This window comes from Bos mutus, chromosome 17, assembly GCF_027580195.1.
Source record: "Bos mutus isolate GX-2022 chromosome 17, NWIPB_WYAK_1.1, whole genome shotgun sequence".
NCBI lineage: Eukaryota > Metazoa > Chordata > Mammalia > Artiodactyla > Bovidae > Bos > Bos mutus.
This window is the reverse complement of record NC_091633.1, coordinates 65,275,562-65,296,623: the sequence shown is the minus strand read 5'-3', so window position 1 is coordinate 65,296,623 and position 21,062 is coordinate 65,275,562. Positions and strand designations below refer to the sequence as shown.

At 36.8% G+C, this 21,062-nt stretch overlaps 1 protein-coding gene across 4 annotated transcripts in view; it reads left to right on the top strand.

Annotated features, from left to right (window-relative positions):
- LRBA (LPS responsive beige-like anchor protein) overlaps positions 1-21,062 on the top strand; it is a 759,310-nt gene that overhangs the window by 289,606 nt on the left and 448,642 nt on the right. For all 4 annotated transcript variants that reach the window (XM_070386647.1, XM_070386648.1, XM_070386644.1 and 1 more), the window contains exon 36: positions 3,547-3,655. In XM_070386647.1, coding sequence (XP_070242748.1) covers positions 3,547-3,655 — 109 coding nt within the window. The remainder of the gene's footprint in view (positions 1-3,546; positions 3,656-21,062) is intronic.

The window sequence follows — 21,062 nt, the reverse complement described above, 5'->3', positions numbered from 1 at the left end:
AAAGTATCAATTCTTCCGTGCTCAGCTTTCTTTATGGTCCAATTCCCACATGCATATGTGACTACTGGAAAAAACCAAAGCTTTCACTATACAGACATTTGTCAGCAAAGCAATATGCTGTCTATGTTTGTCATAGCTTTTCTTCCAAGGAGCAAGCATCTTTTAATTTCGTGGCTTCAGACACCATCTGCAGTGATTTTGGAGCCCAAGGACATAAAGAGTTTTGGTGAAGTAGAAAAGATTAGCTTTATTACTTTGCCAGGCAGAAGGGGACAGAGTGAGCACCTGCCCTGGAAAATGGCATGTCCGCACCTGGGAGGAACTGGGGAGGGGTTTCATAGCAGTGGTTCAAAGTTGAGGCTTGGTTCAGTGGTTCAAGGCTAAGATAAGGGTTTGTGCAGGGCCTTCACTGCTTTCATGTGGTCTCGGGTAATCTTTTGATGAGCTTCTCTGGTTCCTTTAATCTGGCCTCAGTTGGTCTTCTCTGGAATGAAGAATCCTGACGTCATCCAGTTGTTGGAGATTTTGGTTTTATGAAGACCTCAGAGATATTGTTAATGTGTCTCTTGCTTTATTGACTATGACAAAGCCTTTGACTGTGTGGATCACAAAAAACTGTGAAAAATTCTGAAAGAGATGGGAATACCAAACCACCTGACCTGCCTCTTGAGAAACCTATATGCAGGTCAGGACAGAACAGTTCGAACTGGACATGGAACAACAGACTGGTTCCAAATAGGAAAAGGAGTACGTCAAGGCTGTATATTGTCACACTGCTTATTTAACTTCTATGCAGAGTACTTCATGAGAAACGCTGGGCTGGAGGAAGCACAAGCTGGAATCAAGATTGCCGGGAGAAATATCAATAACCTCAGATATGCAGATAACACCACCCTTATGGCAGAAAGTGAAGAGGAACTCAAAGCCTCTTGATGAAGGTCAAAGAGGAGAGTGAAAAAGTTGGCTTAAAGCTCAGAAAACATTCAGAAAACGAAGATCATGGCATCCGGTCCCATCACTTCGTGGGAAATAGATGGGAAACAGTGGAAACAGTGTCGGAGTTTATTTTTTTGGGCTCCAAAATCACTGCAGATGGTGATTGCAGCCATGAAATTAAAAGATGCTTACTCCTTGGAAGGAAAGTTATGACCAACCTAGATAGCATATTGAAAAGCAGAGATATTACCTAGCCAACAAAGGTCTCTCTAGTCAAGGCTATGGTTTTTCCAGTGGTCATGTATGGATGTGAGAATTGGTGTGTGAAGAAAGCTGAGTGCTGAAGAATTGATGCTTTAGAACTGTGGTGTTGGAGAAGATGCTTGAGAGTCCCTTGGACTGCAAGGAGATCCAGCCAGTCCATTCTAAGGAGATCAGTCCTGGGTGTTCATTGAAAGGACTGATGCTGAAGCTGAACCTCCAATACTTTGGCCACCTCATGCGAAGAGCTGACTCATTGGAAAAGACCCTGATGCTGGGAGGGATTGGGGGCAGGAGGAGAAGGGGACGACAGAGGATGAGATGGCTGGATGGCATCATTGACTCGATGGACGTGAGTCTGAGTGAACTCCGGGAGTTGGTGATGGACAGGGAGGCCTGGCGTGCTGCGATTCATGGGGTCGCAAAGAGTCGGACACGACTGAGGGACTGAACTGAACTGAGGGGAACCAGGACCTTGCCTCAAGGCTGCACTATTGTTTCTTGGCTCTCTTATCTCTGCATCTCCTCCCTTCCCTGATTAGCAGATGTTTGAATCTGCTCTTTGGGACTCAGGGCAGGTCAGGGAGGGTAGAGTCTGTTCCCTCCAAAGAACTTGGACATGGAAAGGGTTTCATACCCAAGAGCTCCACAGGGCTGTGCTTGGTTTTGCCTTGAAACTTCAGTATTTGATTTTCTGTAAGTTGGCTTTCATTCTTTTGGTGTAGTCTTTTACTCTACCTTGTCATTGGTGATTTTAAAAAATTAATGAGTATTGTTGATTTTCAATGTTATGTTAATTTCTTTTATAAAGCAAAGTGATGCAGTTATACATATACATTTATTTACTCTTTAAATTCTTTTCTCACATAAGTCATTACGGAGTATTGAGTAGAGTTCCCTGTGCTGTACAGTAGTCATCGCTAGTTATTATTTTACCTATAGTAGTTTGTATATTTCAACACTATGTTATTGGTGATTGAATTTTGGAAACTGTGTTTAATGTTGCAGGAAATGATGATATCTTCCTCTTGAAGGATTTCCTTTTGATTTTTTATTAGTAGTTAGATTGTATGTCCTTAGTCATATGTGACTTTTTGCACTAGGCTCCTCTGTCTTTGGAATTTCCCGGGTAAGAATACAGGCATGCTTTGCCATTTCCTCCTCCAGGGGATATTCCTGACCTGGGGACTGAAGCTGCATCTCTGTGTTTCCTTGTATTGGCAGGTGTATTCTTTACCACTGAGCCGCCTGGGAAGCCCAGCAGTTAGATTAGGTGCTAATTATAGTAAAGACTGCGGCTTCCCAAGGGGTTCAAATGGTAAAGAATTTACCTGCAATGCTGGAGACCTGTCTTCAGTCCTTGGGTCAGGAAGATCTCTGGAGAAGAGAATGGCAACCCACTCCAGTGTTCTTTCCTAGAGAATGTCATGGACAGAGGAACCTGTTGGGTTACAGTCCATGACGTCGCAAAGAGTTGGACACGACTGCGTGACTAACACACATATATTAAGACTGAGCTGATTCAAAGCTGGAATTTTTAAAATCTCTGTTAGAGTTTGCCCTATTTACAGTTTGTCTACTTTTAGCTCGGAGCCCTCCTAGGTCTTCTGAAAACCCCGGGTCTACTACATGAATAGTCTACTTCTACTATGAGTCCATGACCTACCATGAGTCTATTACATCTTTCTTTTTTTTTTTTTTTTTCTTCTCATTCTACAAGATTATGAAAATTTTCTGTAGTTTTTTGGCTGCCAGTTAATCTACATGCACATCACCATGGTGTTGTTTGGGGGCCTGTTGTATTGTTTTGGGGAACTGGTCTTTTGTCTGTTTCCTGCAGAACAGTTCTGCTGCTTGTGTAAGCCTGGGTAATCTAGGATCCCTCCACCTTGAAAGGTTATAAAATTCCGTTTTTATTTCCCCAGTGCTTTAAAACTTATAACAGCTGTATTTAGGTTCTCTGGTCCCACTCGTGAATAGCAAATGTGTCAGCAGGAAAAGTCATGCTGAACATGTCTCGGATTCTGGCTCCTTAAATCTCGGCTACCTTGGAAGCTCTCCAGTACCTTAAAAGAGTAAAACATAAATTTAATCTAGCATTTTCAGTTGCTTTTGTGGGATAGTTAGTTTGATAAAAGCTAATCTGCTGTTGCCAGAAAGATTACTCTTTGCCGTTACGTTTTTCATTTGTTTAGTGTGAAATAATAGTCCTTCGTTTGTTATGATGCCAGAAAAGGAGAGTGCATGTTCTTCCCTCTCCCAAATAACAAACACATCACCTCTGAGCAATGGAAAGTCACATGTCATGTGGATGCATTTACTTATGTGACAATGTTTATCTCTTCATAGGTTGCTTAGCCAAACAATGAAGGATCATCTAGTAAGAGTAGCAAATGAAGCTGAATTCATCCTGAGCAGGCAGCGAGCAGAGGATATTCACAGACACGCGGAATTTGAGGTAGGTTATACCTATGAGTGATCTGAGGAAGTTACCTTTTTAAAACGTTAATCACAGGAAACTGTGTAGGTAGCATTGCAGCATGGTCTTAACAGTCATGCGTCTTCAAACAATTAAAAATTAATCTGTGAGAGTATCATGGTGTATTCTGGAAAGATAGTGTAAGACTCTAGTCTTGGCCAGTAATGTAAATTAGTGAACCGGGCTTGCTCTCCTGTATGCAAAGTAGAGCTGGTTTACTGGAAGTGAAAACCCGTATGTTAGATGAAATCTTTCAGGTTTCTAGAGAGAAGCTGAACAGAGGCATGAAGTTTTTTACCCTTGAGGTTGCTGCAGAGGAGGTGAAGGCACATACAGCTTTCTTCCCGGCTTCTGACGGGGGGATCAAGCGACAGAGCCATCCTGGGACTAGTGCTTCTCTCGGCACTTGCTCCTGAATTTGTGGTACAAGCATGAATTCATAGAGAGAATTAATGATGTCGTAGCTATATAAATTACAAAAATTCACACCTAAGGCGAACTAGAAAATTTGACAGGAACATTTGCTAAGAATTGGGGAGGAAAAAAAGCTGCATCCAGGGGTTCTTTCTAATATGTTAAGAACAGATAATTCCAATGTTGCTGGTATTTTTCTGATACATTAAAAATAAAGAAAACTTCTTCAGGTTCATTTCACATTAGAAAAGACACTGGAAAAATAAAACTCCAGAAGACCAATTTTACTTAAGAATATGGGCACAAAATTCTAACATAATCCAACAATGTAATGAAAGAATTATACAACTGACTCTTGAACAAACAGGTTTCAACTTTGTGGGTCTACTTATCTGCTGATATTTTTCAGTAGTCAATGCTAGAGTACCACACAGTCTGCAGTTGGAGGAAATTACAGATGTGGAGGAACCCTGGATATGGAAGGTAAATTGTATTTACCTCCATGTAGTTCAAGGGTCAGCTGTATAGTGTGAACACTTAGAATTTATTCATGGACTCCAAACATGGTTTGGATAATATTAAGATATCTACCTACAGAATAAATCAACCAATTAAAAATCGGAAAATCATATGAAAATATCAATAAAAGTAGAAAAAAGCACATTATAAATTTTAGTATCCAGTCCTAATGAAACTGTGGGAAAAATGTATATTAGAAAACAATTTAAATATAATGACAATTTGTTGTTGTTTAGTTACCCAGTCGTGTCCAGTGCTTTACAACCCCATGGACCTGACATGCTAGACCTCCCTGTCCTTCATCATCTCCTGAAGTTTGCCCAAGTTGATGGCCACTGTGTCCATGATGCCATCCAGCCATATCATCCTCTGACGCCCTCTTTTCCTTCTGCCCTCAGTCTTTCCCAGCATCAGGGTCTTTTCCCTGAGTTCGCTGTTCGCATCAGGTGACCAAAATTCTGGAGCTTCAGCTTCAGTCTTTCTAATGAGTATTGAGGGTTGATTTCCCTTAAGATTGACTGGTTTGATCTCCTTGTTGTCCAAGGGAGTTTCAGGAGTCTTCTCCAGCACCACAGTTCTAAAGCATCTGTTCTTTGGCATTCTGCCTTCTTTACGGTCCAGCTCTCACAACTGTACTTAACCACTGGGAATACAATAGCCTTGACTATATGGATCTTTTTGCAGAGTAATGTTTCTGCTTTTCAACACATTGTCTAGGTTTAGCATAGCTTTCCTGCCAAGATCAATTGTCTTCTGATTTCATGGCTGCAGTCACTATCTGTAGTGATTTTAGAGCCCAGGAAGAGGAGATCTGTTACTGCTTCCACCTTTTCCCCTTCTATTTGCCATGAAGGGATGGGGCCAGATGCCATGATCTTAGTTTTTTAATATTTAGTTTTAAGCCCGCTTTTTCACTCTTCTCCTTCACCCTCATCAAGAGTCTCTTTTGTCCCTCTTCGCTTTCTGTCATTAGAGTCGTATCATCCGCATATCTGAGGTTGTTGTTGCTTCTCCTGCCTATCTTGATGCCAGCTTGTAACTCACCCAGCCTGGCATTTCTCATGATGTGCTCAGCGTATAGGTTAAACGAACAGGGTGACAGCAGACAAACCTGTTATACTCCTTTCTCGATCTTGATCCAGTCATTTGTTCCATACAGGGTTCTAACTACTGCCTCTTGGCCCACATACAGGTTTCTTAGGAGACAGGTAAGATGTTCTGGTTTTCCCATCTCTCTAAGAGCTTTCCACAGTTTGTTATGATCCACACAGTCAAAGACTTTAGTGTAGTCAATGAAACAGAGGCAGATGTTTTTCTGGAATTCCCTTGCTTTCTCTATAATCCAGCAAATGTTGGCAATTTGATCTCTGGTTGCTCTTCCTTTTCTAAACCCAGCTTAGACATCTGGAACTTCTCGGTTCCCATAATGCTGAAGCCTAGCATTCAAGACTTTAAGCATGACCTTACTAGCATGGGAGATGAGTGCAGTTGTCCAGTGGGTAGAACATTCTTTAGTACTACCCTTCTTGGGAATTGGGATGAGGATTGACCTTTTCCAGTCCTGAGGCCAATGTTGGGTCTTCCATATTTGCTGTCATATTTAATGTAACACCTTGACGGCATCATCCTTTAAGGTTTTGAATAGCTCTACTGGAATTCCATTGCATCCATCAGCTTTATTATCAGCAGTGCTTCCTAAGGCTCACTTGACTTCGCACTCCAGAATGTCTGGGTGACTGACCACACCGTCATAGTAATCTGGTTCACTAAGATCTTTTTTGTACAGTTCTTTCCATCTCTTCTTGATCTCTTTGGTGTCTTCTAGGTCTCTACCATTTCTGTCCTTTATTGTGCCCATCTTTGAGCAAAGTGTTCCCTTGATATTCCCAATTTCCTAAAGTGATCTCTGGTTTTTCCCCTTCTGTTGTTTCCTTCTGGTTTTATGCATTGTTCATTGAAGAAGGCCTTCTTGTATGTCCGTGCCATTCTTTGGAGCTCTGCATTTAGTTGGATGTTCCTTTCCCTCTCTCCCTTGCTGTTCACTTTTCTTCTTTCTTCAGCTATTTGTAAAGCCTCCTCAGATAACCAACTTTGCCTTCTTGCTTTTCTTTTTCTTTGGGATGGTTTTGTTTGCTGCCATTTACTAAATATCATTTGAAATTTTTAAAGCTGTTTCTATTAAAATCAGGAAAAAAAAGAGTGATTGATACCTTCTATTAACAATGTTTAACAAAACTTTTTGATATTCTTGCAAGTGCAAGATCCTGTTAATATGAATGTTAGAGAGGGAAGAAATAGCACTTTCAGGTCACTAATGCTATGATCTGGGAAAATCTAAGGGATTCTTGAGCATTTTTCCACCAGAATTAAGTGGGACTTCATTAATATTATTGGATATAAGATAAATATGCAAAAAATTAATAGATTATCTTTTGACCAGCAATCAGTAGCCAGTTAAGAATGGAAACCAGCAAGTTTGTATACAGTTAAAAATACTATTTTGGGTTGAATTCTCTAAAAAATAAACAGATGGTTATTTGTAACCAAAATATAAAATCTCGTTGATAAAAGCAAAATATAAACTACTGGAGAGTCATTCCACACTGGGTAGTAAATCTTTCTGTTTGTGTGGGTTTGAGACATACAGTGACAGAGATGTAGAAGCCTTCTTTTATTTTGAAATAATTTGAGATTTATAGGAGAGATATGAGTAGTACAAGAACTACTCTTCACCATTCTAAATTCTGCAGTGTCTTAAATTTGACCATATTTGCTTCTGTCCTCTTTTTCTGAATTTGAGAATAAGTTGAAGCCATAATAAACTTTTACTTGTAATTACTTAAATGAGAATTTCCTGTGTCTATCCTTTGTTGTCATCTTGTACAGTTATCAAATCAGAAAATTAACAGTTACAATGCTATTATTTAAATATAGACATTATTCATATTTCCCCAAATGTCTTCATAATGTTTTCATAATACAAAGAGAAGATATTATTGCCAAAAAATTTTTTTTCAAATTAATATGTAAATTCAGTAAAGTAACATTAACATATCATTCCATTAGAATAATAGAGTATTTAGAATTTAAATATCCCTTAAAAGATATCTAGATATCAAAAACTTCCCCATAATATATTTGGATATATAAATATCCAGTTAATATGGAAAAAAGAAATGCATGAATATATTGTTGAGATTATGAAATAAGAATGTTGAGGATGTACTTGACTTCCCAGATAAACAATACTAATTAAAACAATACTATAAAAATAATATATACAAAAAATGTTTCAAATGGAGTGAAGATATATAAGATGAAAGATGATCTAGTTAATATTTTAGAAAAATATTTGGAAAACTGGAAAAGTGGAACTAAAGCATATGCAAGAATTCTGTAACCAAGACAGGTCACTTTAGAAAGAATAGAAGTAAATGTTTATTACTACATTTAATGTTAAGCTGAGGAAACTTGCAATCAATCGTGTGGGAGGACATGATGGAACGTGGAAAGACTGATAAATCAATATTTACCACCTTAATTGTTGTTGTTTAGTTTCTGAGTCGTGTCTGACTGTTTTACTACTCCATGGAGACTGAAGTCTGCCAGGCTTCTCTTGAGATTTCCTAGGCAGGGATATTGGACTGGGTTGCTGTTTGCTTCTCCAGGAGATCTTCTCAACCCAGGGATTGAACCCACGTCTCCTGTGTTGGCAGGTGGATCTTTACCATTGAACCACCTGGGGAGCCCTACTGTCTCAATAATTCTTAAGAAGTGATAAATGAAAAGTTGACCCAATAGGCACATATTTAGAGGATATGAATAAGGATTTCACAGAAGAATGTAAGTTATCAGGAACATATAAAATGATAATCAGATCATTGTATGTTTACACGAACATTCGAGGAAATGTAAATGAGATTAATCATGATATCACTTCTTTAGTCCCTGACTGAGAGAAAGTAAGAGTCATAGCTAGTACTGTTGAAGAAGATAGGGTTGATGAGGTGGGCAGTGGGATTCTTTTATTTTTGCAGTGGAAATGTACAGTTTTAGTATTATGGTAGGGCAATATGGTCATATATTTTTTAGTAATAATTGTATGGACGCACATACACACACACCCCCATTTACCCAGTAACTCTATTCTATAAATATATCTGTAAGAAAAAAAGTAATAGTATGTAAGTGTAGATATATAAGGCTGCTTATTACAGCATTGTATTTAAATTTAACAAAATTAAACTGGAAAAACAGAAGGAAAAGTTTCTTTACCAAAAGAATCATCATTTTCTCAATGAACAGTATTAATACATTATAAAAGGATGAATAGGTTGATGGCATTTTTTTTAAACAAGCGCTTCATTTATAACTTGTTTAAAATTGCATATTTCAGTTCACAATCTGCTATGAAAGCTGAGTCTTCTCATACTTCATTTTTTTTCTCAACTTTTAATTTTTGAAGTTATATTCTATTTTTAATATTGTCTACATATGTAACACTCATGTATTATAACCACAATTCTGATAGTACTTTAGTATTTATAATATATTTAAGTGAATTCATTACCCTACCCCCTCTTTTATTAAACATAATTTCTTAGTTTCCCTCAGGTTCCTTCTTTTGGCTCAAGTCTTAATTGCTGGGTTTTATCGCCTTCCCTCCCCCTGACAAAGGTTCATGTGTGCTGTAAACTTAAAATTCTTTCCTGCTTAAGAATGTTTGCCAGCTGTCCTTATATCTGAATGACATCCTGATGAATTGAATATTCTTGGCAAACTTTATAGACTTTGCTTCATTGTCTTTGGATTTGAGTGTTGCTTTCAGAGAAGTTTGAGGATAGTCTGACATTTGTCCCATTGATGATTTATTTGTTTTCTGTTTCTGATTTTTTTTATTTGTCCAGAGAGTTTGTTTCTTAACAAGAATATGACTCAGTATTGAGCCTTATTTATCAAAAGTTCCTGGAACATAGTCTTTTGTTATAATCTGTAAATTCAGAGTTTTCATTTAGTTCTTAGAAATTTCTGTAAATTAAAATTTGAAATATCTTTTGCCTTTTATTTTCCTTTTCTTAGTGACACAGTCTATGTTAGATATGACTGTCTTTCATATCTGTTAGTTATTTCTTAATTGCTTTACTTCCTTTGATCTCTTGCCATGAGGATGTTTTTAATATTTTATTTTGTCTTTTTGTAATTTTTAATGATTATTTTGTTCTTCATTTCGTTTATTTAAACCTCCAGCCTCTCTCTTTATCTTTGTCCACTTATTTCATTTTGACTTTTATCTTTTTTTTAGTTACATTTTTGTGTTTTCTAGAAAAAAAATCATGAGAAATTTCCTTTCATTTTTTGTTATATATTCTTCTATGGCTCTTTATCTTTTGTATAGAATCTTCTAGTTTTTTTAAAATAGTTTATTTCTTTTTAATTTATTCCTTGATTGGTGATTTATGTTTACTACTGTTTATGTAGTATTTATGCAGCTACTGTTTGGCTTAGATAGATTGTCTTAGTGACTTCTTCCTTTCTCCTCCCTGTCTGTAAAGCTATTTTTTTCCCTACCTGAGCTATTGTTTGATTTTTGACTAGTTTTATTTGCCTATCATGAAGAGAGGGAGAAAGACCATTGATATAGGTGAGGAGGCCTTCATAGCTCATCTAAGTTTTACTTTCTCTTATAAGATTTTAATAATTTTCTACAAGGTTCATTCCATCTTTTTGAAACATGGAGAAGTCTTATCAGGAAGAAATGAGCTTCGGCTTTGAATCATTGTCCATCATTTCAGAGAGTACTCTGGAGTCTGCTCTGGGAAGTCAGACTGTATTTTCCCTTACTTGTTTCACCAGTTTTTGCACAGTAGGGTTTTTCTAGCGTCTTCAGTTGGAAGAAGCAAGAGATAATGATACCTACTCAGTTTATGTTTCTTCATATATGAAGGCATTAAGAAAAATTCTTAGAATGTTGTCAGTTCACCAGTATTACTTTGGACTCATGAGGACACAGTTAATTAAGAATTGAGCTTACCGCAGCCTTAGTTCTAATTTCATATGTTTAGTTTTCCAATGGCCACCAATTTTTTAATGTTTGGTGGTATACATTATGTTTCTTTTGTTACTGGCTATTTTTGTTAGTTTTTTTTTCACCCAGTAGTTTTGCTTTTGATAATTTTTTAGGATTTGAAGGAAGAAAAAAACTTTTAAAATTGCCATTTCAGCCTACCATCCTAATCTGGAACATCTTCCTTATTGTCCTTTCTTGGTTATAGAGAAGTTCCTTTGTAACTCTGGGTTGAAATTGCAGTTCATTATTTTTATTTGAAGTTTTAGTGGTCATGGTGGTGGTATATGTCTTTTTATTTCTTTGAAGATGAGAGGAGGAAGAAGAAAACATGTGAAAGAGGAAAAATACTTCTAAAGTATTGTGTAATACAAGAAACTGAGTTGATTTCACCCAAACACTAAATACATTTTCAGTTTAGATGAGGGATAGTGGTGGTAACTTTACTCGATGGACGTGAGTCTGAGTGAACTCCGGGAGGTGGTGATGGACAGGGGGGCCTGGCGTGCTGCAGTTCATGGGGTCGCAAGGAGTCGGACACGACTGAGCGACTGGACTCAGCTGAACTAAACGTCTTTGATACTTGCATTTTTGTGATTGTTGGTCATTTGGTTTCCTCTTGTTGTAATAAGTGTCTATTCATTATGGAAATGATACGTACATGTTTATTATAGAAAGTTTATAAAAATAAGGAAAAATATAAATAAAAGACATTCATTGTTTATCATTTATGATTTATCTCTATTGTTTTTCTCTTAACTTTAACTTGAAATAATTATAGAATTTAAAGAAGTGACAAAAGTAGTACAAAGGCCCCATGTAGCCTACCGTCATTTAAAGATACACATATATTCACTCACTGAAAGTACCCCCTTACCAAATTAGAATCAATAGGATGCTTTTGAAGGAGAAACTACAAATGTCGTGTCATTTTTCATAGATAAATGCATAGTGTATGCAGTTTTGCGCCTTAGTGTGTGCGTGGGGGGGGCTGCCACTGTGGCTCAGACGATAAAGAACGTGCCTGCCATGTGTGTATGTGTGTGTATGGTCAATGGTCAGTATATATTGAGTGTCCTCATTTCTTGTTGTTGTATATAGTAATCCACTGTATTTTTGTATGTTTCTAATAATATAATTATTATTAGAGTGCCAGACTTCCTTTATTAGACTTTTATGTTATTTCCATTCTTCAAGTATTATGAGAAGTGCTGCAGTTTATAATTTTCTACTCTGCGTTTTGTTGTTATATTTTTCTGTAGATGACTACTGATTTTTCCATTTTACATTTGTCATTACCTTTAAGATGAATATATATATATATTTTTTTTATTACAAAATCTATAGAAGATATGCTGTATATTAATAACTTTTACAGATTTTCTTATATCATAAATCCTACCAGGTTGAGGATTTTTTAAAAAACATAATAAGCAAGTCTGGGAGAAGGCAATGGCACCCCACTCCAGTACTCTTGCCTGGAAAATCCCATGGATGGAGGAGCCTAGTAGGCTCCAGTCCATGGGGTCGCTAAGAGTCAGACACGACTGAGCGACTTCACTTTCACTTTCCACTTTCCTGCATTGGAGAAGGAAATGGCAACCCACTCCAGTGTTCTTGCCTGGAGAATGCCATGGACAGAGAAGCCTGGTAGGCTGCAGTCCGTGGGGTTGCACGGAGTCGGACACGACTGAAGCGACGCAGCAAAAAAGCAAGTCTGACTTTTTAAGGATTGTTATAATTATTCAGTATTTATAAGTGATGTTGGTTTTCCTTTTGTTACATACTATTGTCATAAACTATCTGTATAATAGTTCTTTTTTGTTTTCCAAAGAGCTAAGTCTTAGACTTATTGATTGGTTGAGTTAAATTGCTTTCTAATTCAGTTGCATCTTTGGTAATTTTTTTCCTTCCCTTGCACTCCTCTTTTTCTTGTTTATTTGAAAGCACGGTTTTATTCCTTTTAAAGTAATGAGAACAAGTCAGGATGTTAGTATTATTCTGAGGGCACCAGTGGCCCCATTCTGTTGTTTATTACATGGCGTGCTCATTTTCCTTAGTTTCTTAATTGGTATCTTTTTGATCTGGTAGTTATTTAGTATTCAAAGGATTTGTCCTTTATTTTTTGTTCACATTTAAAAATTTTTATTCTATTGCATTATGAGAAGATAGTTATATGTAGAATTTCTAACTTTGAAATTTATTGAGGATTTCTAATTGGCCTAATTTGATGTTAAACTTACATTTACAGGCTTTTAGTACGTTTTAAAAATACCAGCCTAAAATGCCTGACACTCTGATCATAGTAAAATTCCCCTTGGGAATATAAACTAAGCTGTTTTGCTAGATGTGCAGTAAGACATGATTAGTTCTATGAAAATTAAATGTGAAAATTGTACAGGGTTCAAGTAGCAGAACACAAAACAATGAATTTTTGAAATTTCTGAAGGGGATAATTTTCTGAAGGGGAGTTTCAATATATCAGTCAATCTCACTGGAATATATTTATAAATTTATCACTATAGACATAGTCTGAACAAAATAACAAATATTAAAACTGAAAATTGGAAAAAATTTAGGTGCATTATGTTATTTGTATTTAAATATATAAAAATAAAAATTTTGATAATATGAAGAGTCTTTTAAGTGGGGAAAAGATGGAGACTAGAAAGAGAATCTTACCGGTCAGTAATGGAAAAGTACAAATATTAGTGATAAAACTATTAAAATTCTTTATACCTGGTATGCTAGTAATGTCATTCATAGCATTTATTGTACATGTATGTGTGGTATATATATAATGCTACTCATTTGTGTTCTTAAGTACAATTTGCTGACATAATGAATTGATATGGCTTCAAAGAGAGAAGTGGTAACTGAGTGACTGAACTGAACTGAACAGTGTAAATGTTTTTGTTTTAACTGATGATTATCTTTGATTGTTCCTTGTTTTCAGCACCATATATTAGACCATATGCTAATAGTCTGACTTTTAAGTTTGCAACATTTTAATTTGAGCATGAAAAATTGCTTCTAAAAGTAGACAGCGATTTAAAAGTTATATATTTTTTGAAATTCACATGGAATTGCAGTTATTTACATAGAATAATAATGGTAGTGGCACTAGAATAGACATGTATAACAGAAGAATAGAATTCAGCATCTGAAATAAATTTGTACCTATAGGCCAGTTGAGTTTTGACAAGCGTAACAAGAAATTCAATGAGGAAAGTAATAGTCTCTTCAACAAATTGTGCAAAGACAACTGGATATCTACATGCAAAAGAATAAAGTTGATCTTTATCTCATACAGGTTAACTCAAAATGTATCAATGATCTAAATGTAAAAGCAAAACCATAAACTCTTAGAAGGTAATATAATGGTAAATCTTCATGACTTTGTATGTGGAAGTGGATTCTTAGAAACGACACCAAAAGCACATGCCTTCTCTGAAAGGCTTTAATTCCCATACTCCAAATAAATTATTTCATTCATTCCTTTTCCCTCTCCTCAAAACCAAATGCCTTGCTCTAACCGTATTGCCAGCTTCCCTGAACTCATATTTCTTGCAAAAGTAGATTGTATTAGAGTGGAATGAATGCTGAATCTGTCCATCACCAAGCTAATCAATATCTTCTGTGTGTTAATTCCCTCCCACCAGTGAAAGTGAAAGTGTTGGTCACTTAGTGGTTTCCGAGTCTTTGTTATCCTACCAGAAAGGCCCAGTGTTTTATGAATTCTGTTTTTATTTATTTGTTCATTTCCGGTGGCTGTAGGTCTCTGTTGCTGAGCCAGCTTTCCCTCGTGGCGGTGTCGACCCTCTCTCACTGCAGTGCTGCTCTGTCCTCATGGTGGCCGCCCTTGGTGCAGAGCACAGGCTTGGTTGCCTTGAGGCATGCGCATTCTCTCTGGACCAGGATGGAAGCCATGTCCCTGCGTTGGCAGGCAGATTCTTAACCACTGGACCACCAGGGATCCCAGAGACCCACATTTTTCAGTGACAGACCTGGCTGGTTTTTGAAGCCCTTCCTCATTCCTACTTATCAAGATTTTGCTTATCTCATTTATCTTTTCTCATAATCATTCTTCCTTTTCTCCTGGTAAAGCATAGGAATGTTATAATATAATCCATTTTTAAATAAACTAAAACCAAATTCAGAACCTTCTCCTCACTCTTCTACGTCCTGTTTTTCTTTCATTCTAGTAGTCAATCTTTACATTAGTTTTCAACATATATTCTCTTTCTTCTGAATTTCTTTGTGGCATTTTGGCTTCATGGCAGTCAGGCTTCTACCATCACTTTTGAAACTTCTTGGAATTACCAATGACTTCAGTGTAATCAAAACTAGTATTTACCTCTCTTTGTTTTTATTTTAGTAAGCCTAATCTCATTATGTAATGCTGTTGCCTGCTGTCTCTCGTCTTGACTTGTTCTCAGTAGTTTTCTAGCTTCTTTTTTCTGCATAGCCTTTAAATATGGAAGTTCCTTGGAACTTTATCCGCAGCCTTTTCCTGTGTGTCTGTGTTCCACTGCTCAGTAATGTAAACTGTCTTCATAATTCTTAAATACTGTCTTTAGTCTGGAAGTTTTGAAATTTCTGTCTTTGGTCCAAGTTACTTTTCTGAGTGCCAGGCGTATTTATTTAATGTTATTTTATAGATCCACTTAGAATTTTCACAAACATCATGGTACTCTATAGTCTGAATTTTACAAGCTTCAGCTCTGGATTCAAATAGCCAAGGTTTTGATATGAACTCTAATACTCAGTATTTTCCCGTCGTCATTTCTTAGTTCTTGAGTCCCTCATTTGTAAAGTGAGGATTGTAGTAGTTGTGGGAATTAAATGAGATCCACGTACAGCACTGACAACAATGTCTAGCATGTAGTAAACACTCAAGTATATGTGAGCTTCTTTTATTACATTGTATATCATATGTTTTTAAAAAGACTTTTGATCTTCCTTTCCTACCAACCTACCAAAGCAGAAAGCTAAGAGTCAACCTTGAATCCTTTTTTCCCCCTTGCTATAGATTCAAACATCCTGGCAATTCAGTCTTTATACTTTCTCTTGAAATTATGGACTTGTATCGTTTCTCTTCCCTTAGTTCAGATCGCCATCTTTCATCTGCATGACAGCAGCAGCCTCCTCCTTTTAATCGTACTCCATTCTCATGTGTTTTCTGCATATCAGTGTGGATGATCTTGAAACATGTACTGGGTGCTATCATCTCCTTGCTTACGTAACACTTCAGTGGTTCTCTGTTTATGTTTGAAAAAAATCCAAAGCAATTATCATAGCTTTTGTGGCCCTGCATGATGTGCCTTTTTCACTTTTTTACCATCTATTCTACTGCTCTCCCCTTGTTATTTTGCACTGTTGTTGCTGCTGTTTAGTCACTAAGTTGTGTCTGTCTTTGTAACCCCATGGACTGTAGCCTGCCAGGCTTCTCTGTCCCTGGGATTTCCCAGGGAAGAATACTGAAGTTCACTGCATTTCTTCCTCCAGGGGATCTTCCTGACCTAGGGATTGAACCCGTGTCTCCTGCATTGGCAGGTGGATTCTTTTTTTTTTTTTTTTAATTTTATTTTATTTTTAAACTTTACAAAATTGTATTAGTTTTGCCAAATATTTAAATGAATCCGCCACAGGTATACCTGTGTCCCCCATCCTGAACCCTCCTCCCTCCTCCCTCCCCATACCCTCCCTCTGGCTCTTCCCAGTGTACCAGCCCCAAGCAACCAGTATCGTGCATCGAACCTGGACTGGCGACTCGTTTCATACATGATATTATACATGTTTCAGTGCCATTCTCCCAAATCTCCCCACCCTCTCCCTCTCCCACAGAGTCCATAAGACTGATCTATACATCAGTGTCTCTTTTGCTGTCTCATATACAGGGTTATTGTTACCATCTTTCTAAATTCCATATATATGCGTTAGTATACTGTATTGGTGTTTTTCCTTCTGGCTTACTTCACTCTGTATAATAGGCTCCAGTTTTCATCCACCTCATTAGAACTGATTCAAATGTATTCTTTTTAATGGCTGAGTAATACTCCATTGTGTATATGTACCACAGCTTTCTTATCCATTCATCTGCTGATGGGCATCTAGGTTGCTTCCATGTCCTGGCTATTATAAACAGTGCTGCGATGAACATTGGGGTACACGTGTCTCTTTCCCTTCTGGTTTCCTCAGTGTGTATGCCCAGCAGTGGGATTGCTGGATCATAAGGCAGTTCTATTTCCAGTTTTTTAAGGAATCTCCACACTGTTCTCCATAGTGGCTGTACTAGTTTGCGTTCCCACCAACAGTGTAAGAGGGTTCCCTTTTCTCCACACCCTCTCCAAGTCTATTGCTTGTAGACTTTTGGATCACAGCCATTCTGACTGGTGTGAAATGGTACCTCATAGTGGTTTTGATTTGCATTTGTCTGATAATGAGTGATGTTGAGCATCTTTTCATGTGTTTGTTAGCCATCTGTATGTCTTCTTTGGAGAAATGTCTATTTAGTTCTTTGGCCCATTTTTTGATTGGGTCATTTATTTTTCCGGAGTTGAGCTGTAGGAGTTGCTTGTATATTTTTGAGATTAGTTGTTTGTCAGTTGCTTCATTTGCTGTTATTTTTTCCCATCCTGAAGGCTGCCTTTTCACCTTGCTAATAGTTTCCTTTGTTGTGCAGAAGCCTTTAAGTTTAATTAGGTCCCATTTGTTTATTTTTGCTTTTATTTCCAATATTCTGGGAGATGAGTCATAGAGGATCCTGCTGTGATGTACGTCGGAGAGTGTTTTACCTGTGTTCTCCGGCAGGTGGCTTCTTTACTGCTGAGCCATTAGTCATACTAATCTTCTAACTAATTTAGCTCTTCTAACATGTCTCTCTCTTACTTTTGTTAGTCTCTGTACATTCATTTGCTTAAGAGGTGTTTGTTGAGCATTTACTGTGTATAGGGCACTGTTCTGGGCTGAGAATATAAAACTGACATAAAAACCTGGTCTTTAGGAAATTACTTGCTTTTGAGGGAAGACAGATTATAAACAGTAAAATTAAGGTATTGATTCTAAAGATAGACTGTAGAAAGTGCTCTGGAGGAAAACAAAGAAGTCTTATGTGGCCATTAAATAGGATGATAGGAAGGCTTTGGCTGAAAAGACCTCTTAAAGGAGGTGAAGGAGTTTAAGGGGTTTGGAGAGGGCACATGGTACAAGGCTTACAGGCAGTTTTATGCCTGGAGCATTTAAAGGATAAAAAGAAAAAGCCAGCATTTTTGGATTGGATGAGTAAATGAGCAAATAGGAGGATATGAGATTATAGAGTAGATGCTGGACTAGATCATGGAAGACATTATAACCCATTGCAGTGACTTTGACTCTCAATAGTTGGGAAGCTCTTGAAGGGTAATGAGCAGAGAAGTGACAATCTGAGTAAAATTTTAAGTACATCATTCTGGTTGCTGCTTTCGGAAGAGACTGAAGGGAAGCAAAGGCCTAAATAGGAAGACCAGTTACTGTGGTAAATGAGATAAGAAATGACGACTTGGGGTAAGCTAATGTCAGTAGAAGTAGTGAGAATTGCTTGGATTCTAATCTGTTTTGTTTTAAAGCCAACAGGATATGCAGATAGATTTATGTTGAACGAGTGAAGGGCATGAAGGCTGACTGGAAGATTTTGGTTTGAGCAACTATTTAATAGGAGAATGGAATTGCTTAAGTGATAATACTTTAGAAGGATCAGGGTAGGGCGATGAGGAAAAGTCATGAGCCCAGTTTTGAACATGTTACAATTGAAATGTCTGTGTGCCATCCAAGTGGGGATGTTCATTAGGCAGTTGGGTATATAAACATGAAATTCCTTTGAGGAATGTAGGCTCAGAATACAAATTTGGGAGTCTCTACTGTAACTGCTGGCATTTAACACCATAATCAGCATGAGATCACCAGGTGATTTAGTAACAACAGGAAGTTGTACTTCCTGTTGGTAGATAGAAAGCCAGAAATTGGTGCTTCTAGAAATCTAGTTTTTAAAGTTTTGGAAAGAATAATGAACTGTCAAAGGACTGTCTTAGCAGAGTGTGCTCTTTTTTCTGGTTTTTGTGTCTAAGTTCTAAACTTTATTTTCCCCTTTCTAAGTCATCTCTTCAGAGGCCTTCTGTGACTATCCTAGCAAAGTTGGTAACTCTTCCCTGATGCAGGGTATTCTCTATCCTAGCACTCTCCTTTAAAGTCGACTTCATAATGAATAACTTAAAGGATATTTCTTTATTTACATGTCATGCCTCGTAGTATAAAGTTGAAATCATGCCTGTCTTTTGTGCCTCTGTAATTTTCAATTCTTTGTAAAAGGTACATAATTGATGTTCAGTAAATATTTGTTTAATGGAGCAAAGGACAGTATCCTTGGCAATTCTTTTAGATTTAAGAACATGAAATTAAATTTTTAATTTAGCATTTGCTTCTTTACCTTGTTGGTGTTCATACATTAGTAACTAATATTTGTTGAGTGTTCCTTGTATGTCAGTAAGCATTATAGTATGCTTGTTGATTCTCTATAGAATCTTAATTTGACATTTGAGTTTAGTATTGTATTGAGTTCAGTTTAGTATTGAACATGAATATTTCTTCCCCTAGATAATATTTTACAGGATTGGAAATCTCTACAGATTATAGTTGAGTTTTACATAAGGAGATCATTTAGTATAAAAACTAATAAACTTGCCCTAAAAGGAACTCTCAAAACTGTAATAGATTTTTAGTCTATTATAATAATGAAGGTAAACATTTTGAATTCAAACAAATATTCTCAGTAACAGTAAGTAGCTTGTTCTAGATTCTTTGCTACGGAAAGAGTTTTTAGCTCCTAATTCCTATCACTTAACATGATACTTGGTATATAATTGATTGATTGTTTATAGAATTAAAGATGTCTGCTTTACACTGTAATATGAACGTGTTTTTTCTTTTGCTTTCCGTAGGAAAGAGACAGTTTACTTGGGAGTGAAATACAAAAGTAGGGAACTCATGTATAATTCCTAAATTACATCCTGCCACGTCAATGAGTAACTTAATCCATCTAATTCTTTGTTCCATTTCTTTTTTTTTATCCTACTGATTAATGCAGAAAGCATATTTTTCATTTATTTTCATTGTTTATCCTATTAGCTGATACAGTTTATCTTCTTGTTAACTAAAAAATTAAAGTGAATACAGGCAATGAAAATGAATAAGGAAGTCTTGTAGAGAATATATAAGCTTCTAAATAATGAGACATTTATTTTAGCTTGATGTGATTCATGATTTGTACATATTAACTATTTTTGAAATCTTATTTTTAATATGGAATTTTATATAATATTTTCTTATATTTAAATCCATACTTCTTTTATACATTATGAACTATAAAGTTTAAATTGTTTTATAGAGACAGTGGTAGTCTGATCATAATAATAATGACAAACATTTACATAGTGCTTACCAACTGCCAGTCTGTTAGATTGCTTTGTATGGCTTACTCGGGTTACCTTGGGAATATGAAATTGTTTCAAAGAGGAAGCCATTGCTTTTAGGCCCACTATAGAGAATTAGGAAGCTGAGACTAGAGAGGCACAGTAATTTCCCAGAGTTACACAGTTCACATGGGAGTTAGAATCTGGATATGAATCCTGGTTTCTTTCTTTTTTTTTTTTTAAATTTTGTACTTATAATTCAAGTATGTCTATTTTGTCTTATTTTTATATTCATATTACAGGGTCAAATTGAAATAAAATATTTGTAAATTAAAAGTTAGAATGAAAAAGCAAAAAGATAGGATGCTGAAAGATGAACTCCCCAGGTTGGTAGGTGTCCAACATGCTACTGAGGAAGAGTGGAGAAATAGTTCCAGGAAGAATGAACAGGCCGAGCCAAAGCTAAAAAAAATGCGCAGTTGTGGATGTGACTGGTGATGGAAGTAAAGTCTGGTGCTGTAAAGAACAATACTGCATAGGAACCTGCAATGTTAGTTCCATGAATCCAGGTAAATTGGAAGTCATCAGACAGGAGATGGCAAGTGTGAACATAGATATTTAGAAATCAGTGAACTGAAATGGATGAGAATGGGCAGATTTAATTCAGATGACTATTATATGGGCTTCTCTGATAGCTCATTGGAAAACAGTCCACCTGCAATGCAGGAGACTATGGTTAGATTCCTGGGTCGGGAAGATCCACTGGAAAGGGATAGGGTATCTACTCCAGTATTGGGCTTCCCTTGTGGCTCTGCTGGTAAAGAATCAGCCTGCAGTGTGGGAGTCCTGGGTTCGATCCCTGGGTTGGGAAGATCCCCTGAAGAAGGGAAAGGCTACCCACTCCAGTATTCTGGCTTGGAAAATTCCATGAACTGTATAGTCC